The following is a 19,774-nucleotide window of genomic DNA, read 5'->3' as shown; positions in this document are numbered from 1 at the left end:
GTTGTTTTTTCTTCTAAAATTAACAAATTATTCTTTTAGAACGCGTGACTAAAGCCCACCTAACCTCATAATAGCTTCCCGCTTTAAAAAGGGTTAGAAAAATATATCTGTAATTATTAGGCAACAATAACAATTAACAACTCTTTGAAAAGCCCGCAAATCCAAATCATCGAAATCTCGGCTTATTTATGAGCCTTATATAAGCAACCCTGCCTATCGATCTGTATAAGCCATTGTAGTTATCAGTTTATTTATAAGTGCAGTGACCTATAATAGCGCTTATCATTCCGATCCATCTCATATCGTTCGCTTCGCTCTCTCACGGTATTTAAATCTGTCGCATACCTTTTTGTTTCTTGGCTTCAAACCTCTCTATCTTTCTCTCTCTTCCAAATCCCTAGCCCTTTTTCTGTGTATAAATACTTACCAGAATAGCTCCATAGCGAAGAAAAGCTAGAGAGAGAGAGAGAGAGAGAGAGAGAGAGAAAGCGAAAGCCAGAGCTAGAGGGCGAGAAAAACCACCAGAAACGCTCAAAGGCCTTCCGATCTGCGCGACCAATCTCTCTCTCAGGTAAGTACCACCTTCTTCCCCCGCCTTTAGTTTTTTCTCTGAATTTTTCTGTGGTTTTTTTGGTTTAATTTTTGGACTAGGACTTATCTTTTTTTGGTTCGTGGATGTGTCTGGTTCGTAATTTAGGGTTTTGATGCTGAACTGTTATCGATCTGAGAAGCTCTAGATCTTTCTTGTACTTTTATTCAAGCTTTGGAGAGACACAAGCATGTCTTCGCTTAGCAGAGAACTTGTATTTCTCATACTTCAGTTTCTCGACGAAGAGAAATTCAAAGAAACTGTGCACAAGTACGCTAGATTTTCCCTAATTTTTCCCCCATTTTTTGTTGTTGTACATGTAAATTGGTGATGTTTTTGTTATTTAATTTGGTGATTGGGGGTGTGAAGGTTGGAACAAGAGTCCGGGTTTTTCTTCAACATGAGGTATTTTGAGGATATGGTGACAAATGGGGAGTGGGAGGAGGTGGAGAAGTACCTCTCTGGCTTCACAAAGGTTGACGATAATAGGTACTCGATGAAGATCTTCTTCGAGATTCGCAAGCAGAAGTACCTCGAAGCTTTAGACAAGTAGGTGTTAACAGTTTACTGAATTGGGTTTAAGTAACTATGGCTTTTTTAGCTTGTTATTTTGTTTGTGCTACCTGGTAGTTTATTTGGTTCCGAAAGATTGAGAAATGAAATTAATAATAATTGTAGGAGGGATCGTGCTAAAGCTGTGGATATTTTAGTTAAGGACTTGAAAGTGTTCGCGGCATTTAATGAAGAACTCTTTAAGGAAATTACGCAACTATTGACTTTGGACAACTTCCGGTACGAAGAAACATATTTCAGATTTGTCTCTGTAGATTCCTGGTTCTTGAATTTCTTATGATACTGACTATTGACCAAGATTTATTTTATTTTATTTTATATTTTATTTTATTTTATTTTTTAATTTTTTATTTTTTTTTAAATGTTTTTTTCAATGTTAAATTAAATAATTTCATGGGTTTCTCTGGGTTTGTGTTAATTTGCAGAGATAACGAGCAGCTATCTAAATATGGAGATACTAAGTCTGCTAGGGGTATAATGCTTGCTGAACTGAAAAAGTTGATAGAGGCTAACCCTCTGTTTCGCGATAAGCTTCAATTTCCTCCATTAAAGAACTCGAGATTGCGAACGCTAATTAATCAGAGGTCCCTGAGATTTTTCGCCTTTCTTTTCTATCTAAACTCAGTAGTAGAACTTTGTTTTCAGTGATTGATATATTTTCTATTTCCTCACATCTTTGCATTGAATTGCAGTTTAAATTGGCAGCATCAACTTTGTAAGAATCCAAGACCTAACCCTGACATTAAGACATTATTTGTAGACCACAGTTGTGGAACACCGAATGGCGCACGGGCCCCGTCCCCTGTCACTAACCCCTTAATGGGTGCTGTCCCTAAGGCAGGGGGTTTCCCGCCACTGAGTGCTCATGGTGTAAGTGAATACTATATAAACTTATTTTGCCATGTTGGCAATTAACCTATTTTGAAGTTTGAATATCTGGATTTGACTCTGGTCAGTATTTTTATAGCCATTTCAGCCCACACCAGCTGCTCTTCCGACATCTCTTGCTGGATGGATGGCTAATCCATCTCCTGTCCCTCACCCTTCAGCTTCTGCAGGACCCATAGGTTTGACTGCACCTAACAATTCAGGTATCTGTGATATACAAAGCCTATTGACCAGCTGCATTTGGATCTGTTTTGTTAACTTTAAATGATCTCACGCTTTCCTATTCTAGACGGGCTCACACTTTTAAATGCATGTCTATTTATTATGGTTGGGTGTAAATTAGAATGCACAATATGCATGATGAAGCCAATGACATTGGCAAACATAATCGAGGGTGCATGGAATAGTTAAAAACCTTGAGAAGCATGAATAGTTTTACGCGAAGATACTTTTGCATGATGCTTTTCGATGTAAGTTCCTTGTTTCCATCTAAACTGATGTATTTCTACATTTTTTGTATCTTTTATTATGGTGGCAGCCATCTTGAAGCGCCCTAGAACTCCTCCGACCAATAACCCAGCTATGGACTATCAAACCGCTGATTCTGAACACGTGCTGAAGAGATCAAGACCTTTTGGAATATCAGATGAGGTACTATGCGTGTGCGTTCAACTTAAATTTACCAAGGAAATATCTGAGTCCTACTACTAAAATTTAAAGCTTTTGCCTATCTGATTCTAGTTATATCTTTTAACTTGTCTTGAGAATTAGTATTGCTCGCATTAAGGATGCTTTTGTAGCAGATCATTTGCAGTTTTTTAGTGGCTCCCATCAGTGGAATGTAATTTTTATCAGAGTGGCTCGTGACTGGGAGGTGGATGCCTTTGTTTTATTTTTTAATTTATTGTTCTTTAGATTGAGAGGGGGAGGAGAAGACAAGCTTTGGTAGGCCCATTCCAAGGGATGATTGTTCGATGTTAGATCTTTCTAGAATGTCCTTGTCCCTCATGATGGCACTCCCTTTGGAAGAGTATTCTATGGATTAAGGTGTCTTTGAGAGCGGCTTTCTTTACTTGATCGGCCGCCTTAGGAAAGATTTTCATCATGGATAACGTAAGGAAGCGGCATATCATTGTGGTCAATTGGTGTTGTATGTGTAAGAAGAGTGGAGAAGTATGTGGATCTTTTTCTTCTCTATTGTGAGGTTGCTAGTGCCTTATGGAATGTTATTTTCAATCGTGTTAGGTTGACTTGGATTATGCCTAGACGAGTATTGGACCTATTTGCTTGTTGGAGAGGGTTATATGGCAGTCCTCAAAGTGTAGCAATGTAGAAGATGGTGTCATCATTCCTTTTGTAGTGTCTTTGGTGAGAAATTCATGATAGAAGTTTTGAAGACCGTCAGAGAACGGTGTTGGAACTAAAGTATTTCCTTTTCAATACACTTTATCTTTAGACAATTGCGTTAGGCTATCCTTATTTCCTTGGTTTTTGTGATTTTCTTAGTCTTTTTTCTCTTTCTAGTATTAATTGTATCTCTTGTATACTTCTTGTGTACTTGTGTTGCGCATTTTAATAAAATTTCAATATTTATATAAAAAAATATCTCACTCCATAAGATCCTATAACAACCTTAGAGCACCAACCGCCTTCCAAACTACCATATTTTTATACACAACTTGCTGCCGAAAAGCCCATCTCTCCACAAGATACCTTCATAACTACTTTCCAAAAGAGGCTGATTGATTGTGAGCAAACTCCTAATCCCCAAACCTCCAAAATTAAGGAGTACAAACCTTCTTCCAATTAACAAAGATGGAACTTAGACTCGTTATCCAAACCACCCCACAAGAAATTCCTCTGCAATTTTTCCCATTAGGAACACTTACCGGGATAAGGAAGATAGAAAGGAAATATGTTGGAAGGTTTGAAAGCGTGCTCTTGATAAACGTTAAACAACCACTCTTGGATAAATGAAGCCTTTTTCAGCTTGCTAATATTCTCTCCATTTTCTCAATAATTGTATCTGATGCGTGACAATCAACAGAAATTTTGAATAGATGAGAAAGAGAAGAAAAGTAGAAGGAAGAGAGAAGTAAGAGAAGAAGAAGAAAGAAGCATAAGAAGTGGGAAAATGAAGAAAATTTAGAAGGAAGAAGATGACAAAATAGTCTATTGAAATATTAATCTTCAAAAGCTAATTACCGCAATACAAATTTATGCTTAAATAGCCTAGGCATTAAACCCCAATCCTAACCTGAGTGATACTTGGGCTAATGGCCCACTAAATAACATAAAGCCCAAAATCAGAAAAATAACATAACCATTTTGAAAAGTAACTGACAACAAATAAAATGTGAAAAATAACAAAAGCAGCCATAGTAATATCTTTATGCTTTCAAGGTTGGGTCGTCCTCCAATACCAGGGTCCAAACATGTGTAATAAATGGCTTATATCTGGAGTCCCCATCAGTATCCCAAATAAATTTAGCCTTAATTGGAGCACCTAGAGGGAGGATTGAGTATTTCAAGGGCAAAGACGAAATCCTGCAACCAACCTAGAACCCGAGCCAAAGCATTCACTTCTGGCACATCACCAATACGAACTAATTTAGTTTGGGCCAAATTAATATTTAATCCTAAAACCACTTCAAAAGAAAGGAGAACGCATCTCAGGTACTGAAAATTATTTTGTGCAACCCTACGCACAATAAGGGTATTATCATTCGCAAAAAGGAGATGAGAGGCAGATAAAGGATCATCATTCCTAGCCTCCACCGAAAAACCAGAAATAAAACTCCCAGTCACAACAGCTGACATCATTGGACTCAGAGCTTCCATAACAATCACAAAAAGGAGGGGAGACATAGGGTTACCTCGTCTCCGTGACGTAAAATAGTTTATGAGAATGTTTTCGGTCGGAAATGTTTTTGGGTAAAACCTCTAATTTTCTGATGTTTGTTTAAGACCCTGAATATGATAGGGCGAGGATGCTGAGTGTCACGTGGAGGAAGGTGGTGTAGGTTTAGAGGAGTGGTTGGGTTCTTCAGTGGGGGTTTGTTGAGGGGGCGAGGGAAAAGTTGTTGGAGGTTGCAACACGGGGATGGGGACAATTGTGGGGGTAGTTGGGTTCTTCTATGGGGGTGGGGGTTACCATATGGAGGGTCAGGACAGCGTATGGGGGATGGCGGGTGAGAGACGAAGGGGATGTCTCCAAGGGTAGGGGTAGCCTTTGGGTTCTTCTATGATGGGTTGGTGGAAAGAAGGGGAGACAGACACTTGAAAATGGCTTTCGCTTCTCAAGAGGCGTATGCCATTTCCCCCTTGTAGTGGTAAATTTGCTATTGACTTGGAAATTATTTTATGTTACCATAATTTTTTGCCCATACCAAACACTGGAAAAAACAAAAAACATTTTGTGAATAATATTCTACATCGTAACAAATGCAGCCTTAATGTGAAGATGTAGGTACTTATGAGGTACTTCGTACTTCTTATTAAGTAATGATAAATTGACTTATCCTTTCAAATTCACTTGTTATAGTATATCTTAGAAATACCTACTAAAACAAATTATCCTGTAAATGTCATGGACATATCCACTAGTCATTATAAATGTTATGGAGTGCCAAATGTTTTGAAGATCGTGAAAAGTCGGAGGACGAGATCAAGAACATTTTGGTCAAATCCCTTTTTAATTGGACGGGCTTTTCATATTTCTTTGATTTCTAACTTCTCTCTATTTGTGGAGTTTTGTTTTTCTTTTCGCCTTTAGTGGGGCCTTATCTTTATATACATCCTGTGTACTAGGTTTGCATTCCTCTGCGCTTTTCAATGAAATGAATTATTTATCAAAAAAATAAATATACTCTATGTATTTGAACTTATAAAAAAAAATGACTATATATGTATTTGAAGCAAACAGAGAATAGAAATTTAGAAGAAATGTGCATTAGGTTGTTTGGCCTTTTGTTTATGCTTGCCTTTTTATTTGCTGTACACATTTCACAGTTTCCATTCAATACTTCCAATACCAGAAAGGGAAGGGGAACAAGACATGGGTGATTTATATGACTGGGATTTTCTTGGGGGTGTTCTGTTTTGTCATTATATGATTTCTGAACTTGAGGTCCATGCCCTCTGTCTTTAAGTGTATCTTTTAGCATTTGCCTTTGCTTGAAAATCAATTCAATGTGTAAGTGTTGCCTTTGCTTGAAAGAACAATATGAAAGAGTAAGTTTACGTAATTGGTGACGCATACATGATTTTTCAACAGGTCAATAATCTGCCAGTAAATATTCTACCCGTTGCATACACCAGCCAAAGCCATGGTCAAAGTTCCTACACTGCTGATGACTTGCCCAAGACTGTTGTTATGACTCTAAATCAGGGATCGTCTGTCAAGAGTATGGATTTCCATCCAGTGCAACAAATTCTACTTCTTGGTGAGCCCTCCCCCCCCCCCCAACACACACACACACACATTAATTTACTGTATGCAACTTGTGTTTCTATTGCTGTGGTGCAGTTTTTATTTAAATTAGGGATTTTTTTTTTTATAAGTGCAAATTTATTAAAAAACAGCGTCTATACAAGAAGCAACAGCCTCACCACCGACCCTACAAAAACAGCCCACAAAACAACTCAACCCTAAGCTCCTAAAGCTCACACCCCTCAATCTTATCCCACCTCCTATGTTCCTCATCAAGGGCAGATAGGAAGGCCACAGATTTATCCTCTTCCCCCTTGTCCCCGGACCCTATCGAAGACCAAAACAAGGACCACTCCATAGGATAAATAGCCTGGGAACCACCCGTAGAGTTGAGAGGACTAGCTCTACTAGAACAACCCCCTCCAGAGAAACCACGATCTGCCGGAGGAAGAGAGGACGAGCTCGAGCTCAATTTAAGAAACCCTCACCTGAGAAAGCCCACATCTTCGAGTTCCCCTTGACCCACCGCCGACTTTGGCTTCCTCCCTTTACGCTTGTATTGAATCAATGGCTTTGACGTGGGCTCTTTCAAGTGAGAGAAAGGAAGAACCCTCCCTACCGGTGAGCTCACCTCATAACCCACACCCGGTGCAGCCACCTTAGAAGAAACCGGATGAAAATCCCCCACCAAAGCCAACCCAATCTCTGCCGACGGACTAGCACAATCTTCGGTATAAGTAGCGACCGTGGACGACCCTGTTGAAATTGCTAAATTGGGCAGAGCAAAAGTCTTCTCCGTGAGCAACTTCTAGGTGAAATTGGGAGGGAGATGCACTTCGCTCTTTGCTGACCCGCACTGCTTAGTCTTCTTAGTGAAAGGCAAACATCTCAACCTCTTGGAACCAGTCCGCATGTGAGCATAGGAAGACCAAACCCCAAAGCGTCTAAACTTCCCCAAACGTCTAAATAACCAGCCCAAACCCAAAAAGCCCAGTTTCGGTTTCAGCCCAAAAGAAATCCTGCCCAAATGCGTTGGACGCCTGCACGCCCAATCCAGCCAATCACCAACAGAGTTGAGAATCTTCCTGAAAAACCCAACTTCCTTCCCCGAATCATCTCAATCCCACTTGTGATCACCCTTTGAGCACATCTTCCTGCACCCTCTGCCACATCGATCCATGGAACCAACTTCGTCATCTGCAACCCGAGTCTTGGAACACGCTAGAAGGTCCTTACCCAACGGAACGGAAGAAGAATACTCCATAGTGTAGCAGTTGTCTGCAAGGTCTTTACCCAGAGGATTGAAGAAAGACCTCTCCACAGCAAAACAATCCATCGCCTGCTGGAAGGGCTCCTGCTCCTGGTCCAGTGAAAAAATCTTCTCCGTCTTGCACCAAACCACCGTCGCCGTCTGAACACGAGGCCCACCACCAACCGACGAGCGCACCACCTTTGCGTACGACAATAAACCCGCGTCCTTGCCCAACCTCTTCCCCGGCGGGGCGCAACTAGAAGGATACACCACCGCGGATCCAAAGAAATCCAACACTTTGCTTAGCTCCCCAGAAACACGCCCCCAACCCCGCCTGTAACGGCCTTCAGGAAACACAATCCTTCCTCTCCGGCCACCCACATCGAACACCGTCACCACCAAGAACTGGCCAGGACTATTTCTACCTTTTCGAACAATGGTCACCTTCGAACCCTCCCTGAAATATTTAACAAAGTCCTCGGAGTCCGGATTTTGCAACACCTCTTCCACCATCGACATAACCAAGCAACGCAAGCCAAACTCAGCTGAACCCGCCCTAAGAAGTCTTTCCTCTTCTCCGCCACACCCAACACAAAAGTTCCTTCCACTACTGAGAAGATGAAGGACTTAACCTCCACAAAAAACGAGTTCATACCCTACTACACTCGACAACCCTCGACGGGGTTCACAACAGCCCCATCGGCACGCCTCACATGGCTGAAAAACCTGAGAGACGCAAACTTCCTAGGAAAAACTCTAAAGTTTGTAGATCCTCTCTTTGATGGACACTGCTAAGTGAAGAGAGAGTAGGGAGAAGAAGAAGGCGAACTGAGACTGAGAGCTAATGTGATGCTCCTTCACGCGCCACCATTAATGAGGAGAGGGAGAGTAGAGCTTCTAACTCACCCCGGTTTCTTGGCTGCCGACAACGTTGAAGTAATTAGGTTTTTGGAACTATAGACTTTCTTTTTCCTCTTAAATTATTTGTGCCTCTATAATTTCAGTTGGAACAAACATGGGCGACGTCATGGTATGGGATTTAGGTGGCCATGAAAGGATTGCACTTAAAAATTTCAAAGTCTGGGATCTTGGAACATGTTCAATGCCTCTGCAGGTTTGGCTTTTGATACCGGACATTTTTTTTGGGCACAGCATGCCTATTTAATGCTTCTTAAGATACGCTAAAGTGAAGTTCAGCTTTTCTTATTCTCTTTTAGGCATCTCTGGCCAATGATTATACAGCATCAGTCAATCGTGTGATTTGGAGCCCTGATGGATCCCTTTTTGGTATGTTCACATGCCTTTGTTGCTAATTATATCATTTACTCGTTTCAAAAGAAACCTGAGAATCTGGGCCTTATACTGGAACAAAAAATGCTATAAAAAAGTGACAATGGGCTTATTGTGACGGGTGATTCTTGTCCCTACTTCAGGTGTTGCATACTCTAAGCACATTGTTCACATTTACTCATATCATGGTGGTGATGATATACAAAACCGCCTAGAGGTTTGTGCCATCAACTAATTCCTCTGATATCTGTTTTCTTTTCTAGCCCTTTAATCTTATGTGCCTTCAATGTATTAAAGTGATTCTTGTTGAGTTTTTTGTTTCATTATAAATATTTCATGTGGTTCTTTTTGCTAATTAACTACATTTTTCCATGAATTTGTTCTTGGTTTCTCAGATTGACGCTCATGCTGGCAGTGTTAATGATCTTGCTTTCTCTTATCCAAACAAACAACTCTGTTTTGTGACTTGTGGCGAGGACAGAGTCATCAAGGTTTCGTTTTGTTATGTAAAAATAAAATAAAAAAATTACTATTTCTGATGTGATTGTGCTGGCTGCAAATCATATAGATAAGACTTCAAGATTATGCAGGTATGGGATGCATTCAATGGGACCGAGCTGTATACTTTTAAGGGTCATGAAGCCCCTGTATATTCTGTATGTCCACATCACAAGGAAAATATTCAGGTGATATTTGTCAATCTATTTATATTGATTATGAAGCAAGCAAAATGAGGTGTTCTTATTCTATTAATTTTTTTCCCTCCTTTGCCTTGTGAAGGGAAGATATTAGGTTCTATATTTAGAAAAGGGGAGGGTTGATGTCATTTATATTTTTTAATTGTTTCACAAAGGGAATGTGGATTAGTTATTTAGCCCCCGTCCCCAGAGAAGAAAGGAAATGCAGTCTATATTAATCCGAGCATCTAAAACCAACTTAATCCAATTATTTGAGATTTTATTCGCACTTAATTTGAATGTTAGTATCCAGAAAAAATCATTTTACATGTATATTGTTTGTTTGTTTGTTTGTTTTTTTGTTTTTTCTTTAAACTTTGCCACTTTTGGCAATGATAAGCATGGATAATTATAATCTCTTACAGATTTGTCAGTGTCCCGTTTCGGGCTTTCTTTGTGACTGGATAGAGCAGTAAAAAGCTTCTTTCATAGTTTTTAGGAGAGACATCAAAGGGGGGGACACACAACCAGGAAATTGAACAGGGTCTTTTTTGTTTGAATTTTTTTATTGCATTATTATATACCTCTTGTTGTCAAGAGTTGAATTCTCTTACCTTTTGTTTTTCTCTTCAGTTCATTTTCTCAACTGCAACCGATGGAAAAATAAAGGCTTGGTTGTATGATAACATGGGTTCAAGAGTTGACTATGATGCACCTGGCCATTCATCTACCACAATGGCATACAGTGCCGATGGAACAAGGTACATATATGAAATTTGTACTTCAGTATTCTGATTTTCCTTGTAGGTTGATGTCTGCTGCCATATGATGTTGACAATAATCGTGTTGTAACTGAAATGTTTTTCCGTGATTTATGGGAACTCAGGTTGTTCTCATGTGGGACAAATAAAGAAGGGGAGTCATTCTTAGTGGAATGGAATGAAAGTGAAGGGGCTGTCAAGCGCACATATCATGGTCTTGGGAAGCGATCTGTGGGGGTTGTGCAATTTGATACAACTAAAAGTCGTTTCTTAGCTGCTGGTGATGATTTCTCGGTCAAATTCTGGGACATGGACAATGTTGGCTTGTTGGCAACTACTGAAGCGGAGGCTGGTTTACCGGTAATTATTGGTTCTGCCATTCCATGTTGATATGTCTTTTGAAAAACTTCTTACCAACCAATTATCCTGGTCTTGAAAACCTGCAGGCTTCTCCTTGTATTAGATTTAACAAGGAAGGAATACTGTTAGCAGTCTCAACGAACGATAATGGTGTTAAAATCCTAGCAAATGCAGATGGAATTCGGATGCTAAGAACAGTGGAGAATCGCACATTTGATGCTTCTAGAGTTGCTTCTGCAGCTGCTGTTAAGGTACTCTTTTTTTCCCAAACTTGGCAGATATGTTCAAATTATATTTCCTAATAGCATCATTATATAGGTCTCCACAATATCCACTTTTGGATCTGCAAATGTAGCTGTTGGAACAAGCATTGGAGATCGAACTGCTCCAGTAGCAGCCATGGTTGGAATGGTGAGTTTTAATGTCCTTCTGTGGATAACTAAGATTCTTGATGAGAGTCTTATTAAAAGAATCAATAGTGTTAATGGGATCTATGCATACCATTTTATTCGATTGTGTATGCTTGTTACTGCATGTGTCTGTGGATTAACAATTATACATTGAGTGATTTAATATTTTCCTTTTTTGAGTTTGTGTAGAGCAACGACAGTCGAAGTTTGGACGTAAAACCCAGAATTGCTGATGAGTCTGTCGATAAATCCAGGTTGTGTAAACTGACAGAGATCAATGAATCATCACAATGCCGCTCCCTAAGGCTCCCTGATAATTTAACAGCTATGAGGGTAGGGGTACACTCTTTGTAATCTTGTTGGAAGTAAGTTAATGTTTGTGCCACATGTTGTTGACTTTCAAATGATAAAGGGCTTCTAATAACACTGCTGAAAGATTGTATGCTTCATTCATTATTTTGTGTCATATCCTTTCACTTCTTCCCCTTTTTTAACCAACACATCTTTCACCGCTAAATTACAGCTTATTGTTCATCCAAGGTAAATGCGTGTGCATGCTTTTCCGTATGAGTGTATTTGTGTGTGTGTTAGAGATCGTATTAACAAAATTCTTATTCTGGTCTCATCTTTGTGCATCATCATGCATGCTATGGCTACAAGCGCATCCCTTATAGACTATATTTCTTGTTACTAGGAACGTAGTCAATGATAGATAGACTGTATACAACATTATTTTCAATAGACTTGTCCTTTGGAGCCTATGATTTTTATTTATAGATTTATTGATTCTGTGAAACTTTTTAAGATGTGTTTATTATTAATTTTACCGAATTTCTAGTTTCAATTACCATGGAAGAATATGATGCTTTCTAGAAAATTTTCCCTATTTATTCAAGTAATAAAAAAAACAATGTATCTACCAATTATGGCACCATTAGAACATTGTATGGACAGGCACTAAAAACAATAATGAAATGCTATTAATTGATGTGTTGTTTCTTTTTTTTGACAAAACTAGTATAGCTGTTGTCTAGGCTGAGGGTAGGTGAACCAAAAGACTAAAAAATACATGCATTTGTAGTCGGCCTCTGCTCATTTGATTTTTTTCTTTTTTTCTTTTTTCTTTTATTTTGCATTACAACTTATTAATGCAAATCTAATTGGTTTAAATGTCTTGCATTTGATAAAACACACGACTTGCATAGATTTCTTTGAATTTGAGGTAAAAGTTTGTGAGTTAGTATTAGTTTTCACATATGGTTCTGACATATTGACAACTACTTCAGGTTTCTAGATTAATTTATACAAATTCAGGTCTAGCCATACTGGCCTTGGCATCGAATGCTGTACATAAGCTCTGGAAATGGCAGAGAAATGATCGAAATCTAATAGGGAAGGTATTGAAGTTTCTCTTAGAAGGTTGCATTTCCTTTTCATAATTTTAATGTCCATAAGCTTACTATATACTAAGAATTTGCCTCTTGTAGGCCACGGCTAGTGTATTACCACAATTATGGCAACCTCCAAGCGGAATATTAATGACAAATGATGTAAATGATACAAACCCTGAGGATGCTGTTCCATGTTTTGCGCTTTCGAAGAATGACTCTTATGTCATGTCAGCTTCGGGGGGGAAGATTTCCTTATTCAATATGATGACATTCAAGGTAGATAGGTGGCTTTCTCTGCATGCATTTCTCATATGGGTATGCATTGCACTTGGTTGATTACTTCTGGAAACTAGCAAACAGTTATGAAATATAGAAGCTGTTTCTGAGGATAATCTACCAAGTCACTGCAGTAGTAACTCTTCCTGCTAAAATTCCATTCCTGACATTTTATATTGGTTTGAAGCGTCATTATTAGAATGAATAGATTTCTAATGTGGTTTCCAGGTTATGAGCTGGGGTTCTTTCTTCAAAGCAATTTTTAAGTTGGGAAAAAAAAGAAAGAGAAGACGTCAAGGAGAATGACTGATTTAGATATTATATTCGATGGGTTTTTAGTCCTATTTCCTTTACAATTTCATAAATTTTGGTTCTACATCTGTGGCTATATTTTTTGTGTGCTTCCTCAATTGCAGACAATGACAACATTCATGCCCCCACCTCCAGCAGCTACAGTTCTTGCATTTCACCCTCAAGACAATAATATCATTGCCATAGGCATGGAAGACTCTTCTATTCAAATCTATAATGTTCGGGTTGATGAGGTCTTACTCTGTCTACCTGAAGCTTGAATGTCTGAGTTAAATTTGTTAGTGAATAACTGGCATATGGGCTCCTTAACAACTTGCATGCTCTGTTTTCACAGGTTAAGACCAAGCTAAAAGGTCATCAGAAAAGAATTACAGGCCTGGCTTTCTCTCACACTCAAAATGTGCTTGTATCATCAGGAGCTGACTCTCAGGTAAAGCATATTAGAGTTTTGTGTTACCATAACCTAACAGTTTCTGAAATTCTTTCAAGGGCTAAACTCCCTTCATGGTTAGTTGACGCTTGGCTCTTTTTTGTCGTCGTTTGCTATCCACTCAGATAATTTAGTTAGGGTGATAGGGGCAGGTATTGACTAGGGAATGGTACTCTAGAATGAATGTTACTAGAAACATTTCTATTCACTTTCCTTATGTCAGGGATTTGCCAATGCCTTTGCACATTGTTTTTGTCCTATGCGGAACATAATTTCTTCTCACAAAAAGAAGAAAAAAAAAAGGTTTTCTTAATCTTTTTTATTTTGTTCTTCTGTGACTTTGTCATTGGAGAAGATAATGAATAATTTGACCAAGGGCATGGATTTGGATTACATCAACTCAAAAATCCAACCCCCCCCCCCCCCCCCCTCCTCCCCTCCACTCTTCTCTCCTCCTTTTATTTTCTAGTTATTGATTTACTTTTCTTGACAGTTGTGTGTTTGGAGCACAGATGGATGGGAGAAGCAGACTTGTAAATTCTTGCAGATTCCAAGTGGGCGAGCTGCAGCACCTCCTGCAGATACTCGTGTTCAATTTCACCTAGATCAGATGCATTTGCTGGTTGTTCATGAAACACAGATAGCTATATACGATGCACCAAAATTAGATTGCCTTAAGCAGGTGTGCGAGTTATATAAATACATGCATTCACACTCTGACGTAAAACATAGATACATATATGCATGAAACAAACATGCTAAACTAGACAAACACGCATAGTATTTTAGAAATTTGATAGCTTTGACTTTGAATATCATGAAGAAGAGGAACGCTATAGTGGTGGATTGGTGTTATATGTGCAAGGGGGGTGGGGAGTTTATAGATCTTCTTCATTTTTAAGTTGCTAGAGAATTATGGGTTTCGATTTTCCGTCTTTTTGGTGTAGAATGGATCATGCCTAGAAAGAGTTATTGGCTAGCTGGAGAGGTCAGTTGAGAAGACGTCACATTTTAGAAGTTTGGAGGCTTCATGTGGCGTAGTTGGAGGGAGAGGAACGCAATGAGCTTTGACGAGATTTCGCTAGAAGAGTTAAAGACTGTTATGGTCAAATCACTTTATGCATGGATAGTGGTGTACAATATGCATTTTTCTAGTTTTTCCGAATTTTTGGATTTCTTCTTTTTTTCTTTTTCTCCCTAATAGAGGGTCTCCATTCTATACTTTCTGTGTACTAGGGTTGTGCCGCAATGCGTTTTCTAATGAGATTGAATTACTTATATATATATATATATAAAAAAAAAAAAAATTATCATATAACATATGATAATTAACATGAGGCCAGTGCGACCTACATACATAGATACTAAATGCAGGACAAACTAGACAAACACATTGTATTTTAGAAATTATTATTTTGCTTTAATTGATTCTATAACATTTGATAATATGATGGGGACATGGGTATTCATGAAGCTTTGTTGTGCAAATCAACAATGTGATTATGGATTTAGTTGTACTTGGTTCAAGGTCACTGACGTTTTCATTATGGATCGTGTTTTCTCAATAGTGGGTCTCCCTAGAAGCTAGTGGTCCAATCACACATGCTACATATTCCTGTGATAGCCAGTCGATATACGTGAGCTTTGAAGATGGAAGTGTGGGTGTTCTTACTGCTTCAACACTAAGATTGAGATGCCGAATAAATCCGACTGCTTATCTACCTCCCAATCCAAGGTTTATACTCTTTATCAATTATGTTTTAGCCAATTGATCTGTATTTATTCTGTTCTTTGACTTATCTAAGCCCAACTCTTAACAGCATAAGAGTACACCCTCTTGTCATTGCGGCGCATCCATCAGAACCCAATCAGTTTGCACTAGGCCTTACAGATGGCGGAGTCCACATACTCGAGCCGTTAGAGTCAGAAGGAAAATGGGGCACCTCCCCTCCAACTGAAAATGGTGCTGGACCTAGCACCACTTCTGGTGCTGCCGGTTCGGATCAACTCCAGAGGTGACAGTTCCATGCCTTTGCATTTCAGCAACGAACTTCATTGTATGTATTTCTTCCATGTGATTCCTTACCTGGTCCCAGTATATTAGATTTTCTAGGGAAGCTGCGGAATTTAGGTAATTATAGTTTTAGGATAACTCTACTCGACCCAGTAAGAGTTTGCTAGTGGCATCTTATACCGATTTGTGGGGTTGAGGAATGATGGCAATTGATTCGCTTCATTTAGCATGATTTAAGAGGTACGAGTTTATGTTGTAAATTAGAGGAAGGTTAAGGTCTGACTATAGAGGACTCAGGGTCCTGAGTTGCTTTGGTCACTGGCCCTGCTGGCTGTTTTATCATTTTCCTTTCCACCAAGTTACTCAGAATTTTTGTCCTTTTTTTTTTTGGTCCCCTCTTATTCAAGTTGTGAAGACAGACATTGTTAGGTCTTTCTAATTAAGAAATATAATTTTGGTTAGCCTGTCGATTTGTTGATCTTCTGACTATTGACTTTCTAGTACAGTTTGATAGCAATAAGAAAATTGGCCTTTTGCACATGGATGCGTGATGGAACCATACAAAATGAGAAATGATATAAATCATATTTTTATCTTGTAACTGTTTCACGATCCCAACAATAAGGATTGATCCAAGGATTGGTTGGAACTGCCACCTCAGCATAATGTGATAGTTGTAGGATAAAAATGTAGTTTCTAGCAGTATTCATTACGAAATAAGGGACCCCCCCCCCCCCCCCAAAAAAAAAAAAAAAAAACAAAGAAGGTAAATCAATGATTGGCTGACCAGCAATGGTGTAGCTAGTTCTATCTGTTTGAGTGGCCTCTCGTCTGAATATTGGCTTCTTTTGGCCTCCAGTTTTGACTGGATATTAAAGTTATTACACAATTCATTTTGCATAACCCACTTTTATTTTGTGGGTAAGATATGAGAGTGACGTTAACTAGAACAATGAAACAAGAAAGATGAGCTTGTTTGGCAAATCGATTTCTATTTTTGTTTTTGAGAATTGTTTTCGTGAACAAAAATAGCAAACTATTTTCTATTGTTTTTTTCAGTTAAAAAGCGTTTGACAAACTATTTTTGAAAACATAAGCAATGGTTAAAGCGTTTGGACAACTATTTTCAAAATAATTTTCACTTGAAAAGAGTAGAACAAGCTATAAAAGAAGTCTGTTTCAGTAGACAACTATAAAACGAGGGAGAAAAAACATCAGCATCATGGACACATTGACAGAAATTGAGATAATATGAATTTGGTGGAATGAATTTTCTCATTACCATTGAACTGTATATAAAGATTTATAGTATAAGATAAACTATACAGCTCATAGCTAGGCAGAATGCATGTCAGCCTCTATTCTAAAACTACTAATGATGTGATTAACCTTGATCTCCAAGTGATAGTTGAGATAATTTTCTAAAATTCCATGAAAGAAAATAGAATAGAATAGAATTGGCGGAATAATTCTAGTTTCTGTATTCAGTTCTGTTATATAGAGATTACAAAGAATCATAGGAATAGGAGTGCTTACACATGTAGGAGTAGGAGTAGGAGTAGGAGATGAAACTTACTAAGAGATAAGAATAAAACATTATGTAAACTTCTAAACTAATTTGGTGTCCTCTGTTGTAGTTATGTTAATCAACAACTTGAGAGAAACATTAGAGGAGACAAAGTCTGATTGAGAGACTTTGACATACACGAAGAAAAGTCTTGCTGCAATTTTGTTGTAGTGAGTTGTCCTTGTGAAGTAGAACTTACTTCCAATGCTGATGGAGTAGAAGTTGCTTCCTAGGTCGTCACAGGAGATATCTCTTATGTGGATTGTGTTGTCTCTTTAACATTCCATTCATGTGTGATATTCTTATCTTCTGCAGAATACGGCTGATGTTGGAGGTTGGATAAACTTCTGTAATTGCAAAGCTCCCAAAGGGATAACTACTTATTGTCGGTAGATGATGACATTCCTGTGTGGTGAGGAGTCTGCTGATGTGCAGCTTGAGATAGATTTGCTGTAGGGAAATAAGGGCAAAAACGTGTAAGGGCAATTCACCTTATCCTCCCTCTACCTAGTTAAGCCTAATTCACCTCTATGGCCGATTTAAACGCAGTTCTTCACTATGCACAAAACAAAGGCAGCTGGAGTAAGTGTCAAGATTCAATCTTCCCAGATAAACCTAATTCAACTCACTCAATTACTCTAAGCTCTTCATTATTCACAAACAAAAAGCAGGTAAAGTGTTCAAATCCAAGCTTCCCTTCTCATTTCACAATTTTGTGGCAACCAAAAAGAAAACCAAAGACCCACAGTTATCATCAATAAAGCTACAAACTTTGAAACATCATTTGGGTATACCAAATAAGTTACAAACTTCATGATTATCATAAAAAAAATTCGAAACAAATGAGTCGACAGCATCACTAGTCAATTCTTGAAGCAAGACGAGGAAGAAATTGAAAAGAACATGAAGAGAGTGACGAGAGAGAGACAAGAGAGGAGGGAGAGGACCATCTGTACCACTGCCCACACAAATGAACCACCAAATTTCACCTCCTAGCTCTTTCAGTGCCGCCCTCTTTGCCGCCATTGCAGTCTGATTGTTCTCCAGCTTCCTCAACACCGTCGACGAGTTGATCTGCACGAATGGGACATGAACTAAGATATAAACAACCACCACCGACAAGGGACTTATCGACTCACTCTCTGGCTCGTGAGCCTGAATCGGTTCTGGGTCTTGGTTGTGGGTGGGCAAGGCTGGTTTGGTGGTGGGTTTGTGGTTGGGGTTGGCCTTTGGGAGATTGGGCAACTGGGCGTGGGAGTGAAAGCTCGATGGTTGAATATAGAGACAACCTTCAAAGAGAGACTGATGTTGGGCACGAAGGATTGGAGATAAGCCAAAAGGTTGAGGTGGGTATTGTGCTGTGACTCCATGTGAGCTTGGAGTTGTTGAGGGTTCTACGGTTCTCTGTATGACTGTGGCACTAGGAAACAGTTTGGACGCAGTGGACAAAGGAGAGGTAGAAAAATTACCTGTCAAGTTTCGTATCCGCGATATAGGATTGTGTCCTTTATTTTGCACGTAAGTCGGAGACGTGTTTCCGCGTGTTTTGTTTAAGAACGAGAAAACTACTTTTGAAAACAACTTAAAGTTGCTTCCATATTTCGTGTTTTTCCTTGTTTTTGTTTTTAAAACGACTACCCAAACGCCCAACTTGCAAATGAAACGTGTTTTGCTGACCTGTTTTGAAAACAGAAAACCTGTTTTCAAAACAGCAACCAAACAGGCTCTTGGCTTCTTTTGGCCTCCAGTTTTGATTAGAAATTAAAGCTATTACACATTCATTTTTCATAACCCACTTTTATTTTGTAGGTAAGATGAGAGTGACGTTGACTAGAACAATGAAACAAGAAAGACGAGAACACGAAATATAGAAATGGTAGGGATAAATTCTTGACTTTGGGTCAAGAAAAAAGAAAAATACTGGCGTTTGATAACCCTTTTTATGAGGTGTCTTTTGTGTTTTAACGTGATATAAAGGGTAAAGAAGTTATGAATTTTTTTGTAAGGAAATTTGTTCGTAAATGTGACTTTTTTGAGTAGAAAGAAAAAAAAGGAAAGAGAAAGGAGTTAGCAAACCAGTTTTGTACAAGTGATATTAAAGCAAAAAGCAGAATGAACAAAGTCATTAATATCTTTGGACAAGGTAATTAGGTAAATGGAAAGTAAATTTACCTAGGGTCATGTAAGAAAGGCGTCCAACGATTGGTGTGCAAGGAACAACATTGTTCTCTATAAGCAAAAATGGGGGTACCTACTACATAGAAGTAGAAAAATAGACAAGTAAAGAAAAAATATAATGTAATGAGAATAAAATTAGGGGAAATTTTACTTAATCTCTCTCTCTCTCTCTCTCTCCCCATGGTTGCTCAAGGCTCATTCACGGGATATAGGATCCTCTCCATTTCATTTAATGAAATTGATAGTATGATTAGTATCCATTTTAAATGAAAGGTCAAGATTTGAAGTTGGTGCATCTAACAGTGTATATGAAGTCAATGTTAGCACGTCTTTTAAAATTTTAAATAATTTAAAATCATGTACACCATTAAATG

The 19,774-nt window shown here is 38.7% G+C and overlaps 1 protein-coding gene across 2 annotated transcripts; it reads left to right on the top strand.

Moving 5' to 3' along the window:
* Positions 1 to 365: 365 nt before the first annotated feature.
* On the top strand, positions 366 to 18,832 carry LOC133857686 (topless-related protein 4-like). 2 transcript variants are annotated; one of them, XM_062292989.1, is made up of 27 exons: positions 366 to 571; positions 698 to 859; positions 959 to 1,138; positions 1,268 to 1,381; positions 1,588 to 1,746; positions 1,855 to 2,032; positions 2,130 to 2,253; positions 2,589 to 2,701; positions 6,327 to 6,495; positions 8,739 to 8,848; positions 8,952 to 9,021; positions 9,168 to 9,241; positions 9,420 to 9,515; positions 9,615 to 9,710; positions 10,335 to 10,462; positions 10,588 to 10,822; positions 10,909 to 11,073; positions 11,141 to 11,233; positions 11,422 to 11,565; positions 12,519 to 12,629; positions 12,720 to 12,899; positions 13,316 to 13,444; positions 13,546 to 13,641; positions 14,135 to 14,323; positions 15,210 to 15,376; positions 15,462 to 15,656; positions 17,538 to 18,832. In XM_062292989.1, exons 2-27 carry the CDS (start codon positions 780 to 782, stop codon positions 17,563 to 17,565), a joined length of 3,423 nt encoding a protein of 1,140 aa, XP_062148973.1. In that variant the 5' UTR covers positions 366 to 571; positions 698 to 779; the 3' UTR covers positions 17,566 to 18,832. The 2 variants fall into 2 exon arrangements, with proteins under 2 accessions (XP_062148973.1, XP_062148972.1); XM_062292988.1 differs by lacking the exon at positions 17,538 to 18,832 and adding an exon at positions 17,293 to 17,477.
* Positions 18,833 to 19,774: the final 942 nt, after the last annotated feature.

Source organism: Alnus glutinosa, chromosome 14 (assembly GCF_958979055.1).
Source record: "Alnus glutinosa chromosome 14, dhAlnGlut1.1, whole genome shotgun sequence".
NCBI classification, from domain to species: Eukaryota; Viridiplantae; Streptophyta; class Magnoliopsida; order Fagales; family Betulaceae; genus Alnus; species Alnus glutinosa.
Note: the sequence above shows the minus strand (reverse complement) of the source record. Positions and strands in the feature narration are given on the sequence as shown.

Coding starts and splice junctions, on each gene's coding strand:
- LOC133857686 (XM_062292988.1), top strand. CDS start 780: ATGTCTTCGCTTAGCAGAGAACTTGTATTTCTCATACTTCAGTTTCTC. Junction 2,702..6,326: donor CTTTTGGAATATCAGATGAG/GTACTATGCGTG, acceptor ATTTTTCAACAG/GTCAATAATCTGCCAGTAAA. Junction 9,516..9,614: donor GCGAGGACAGAGTCATCAAG/GTTTCGTTTTGT, acceptor AAGATTATGCAG/GTATGGGATGCATTCAATGG.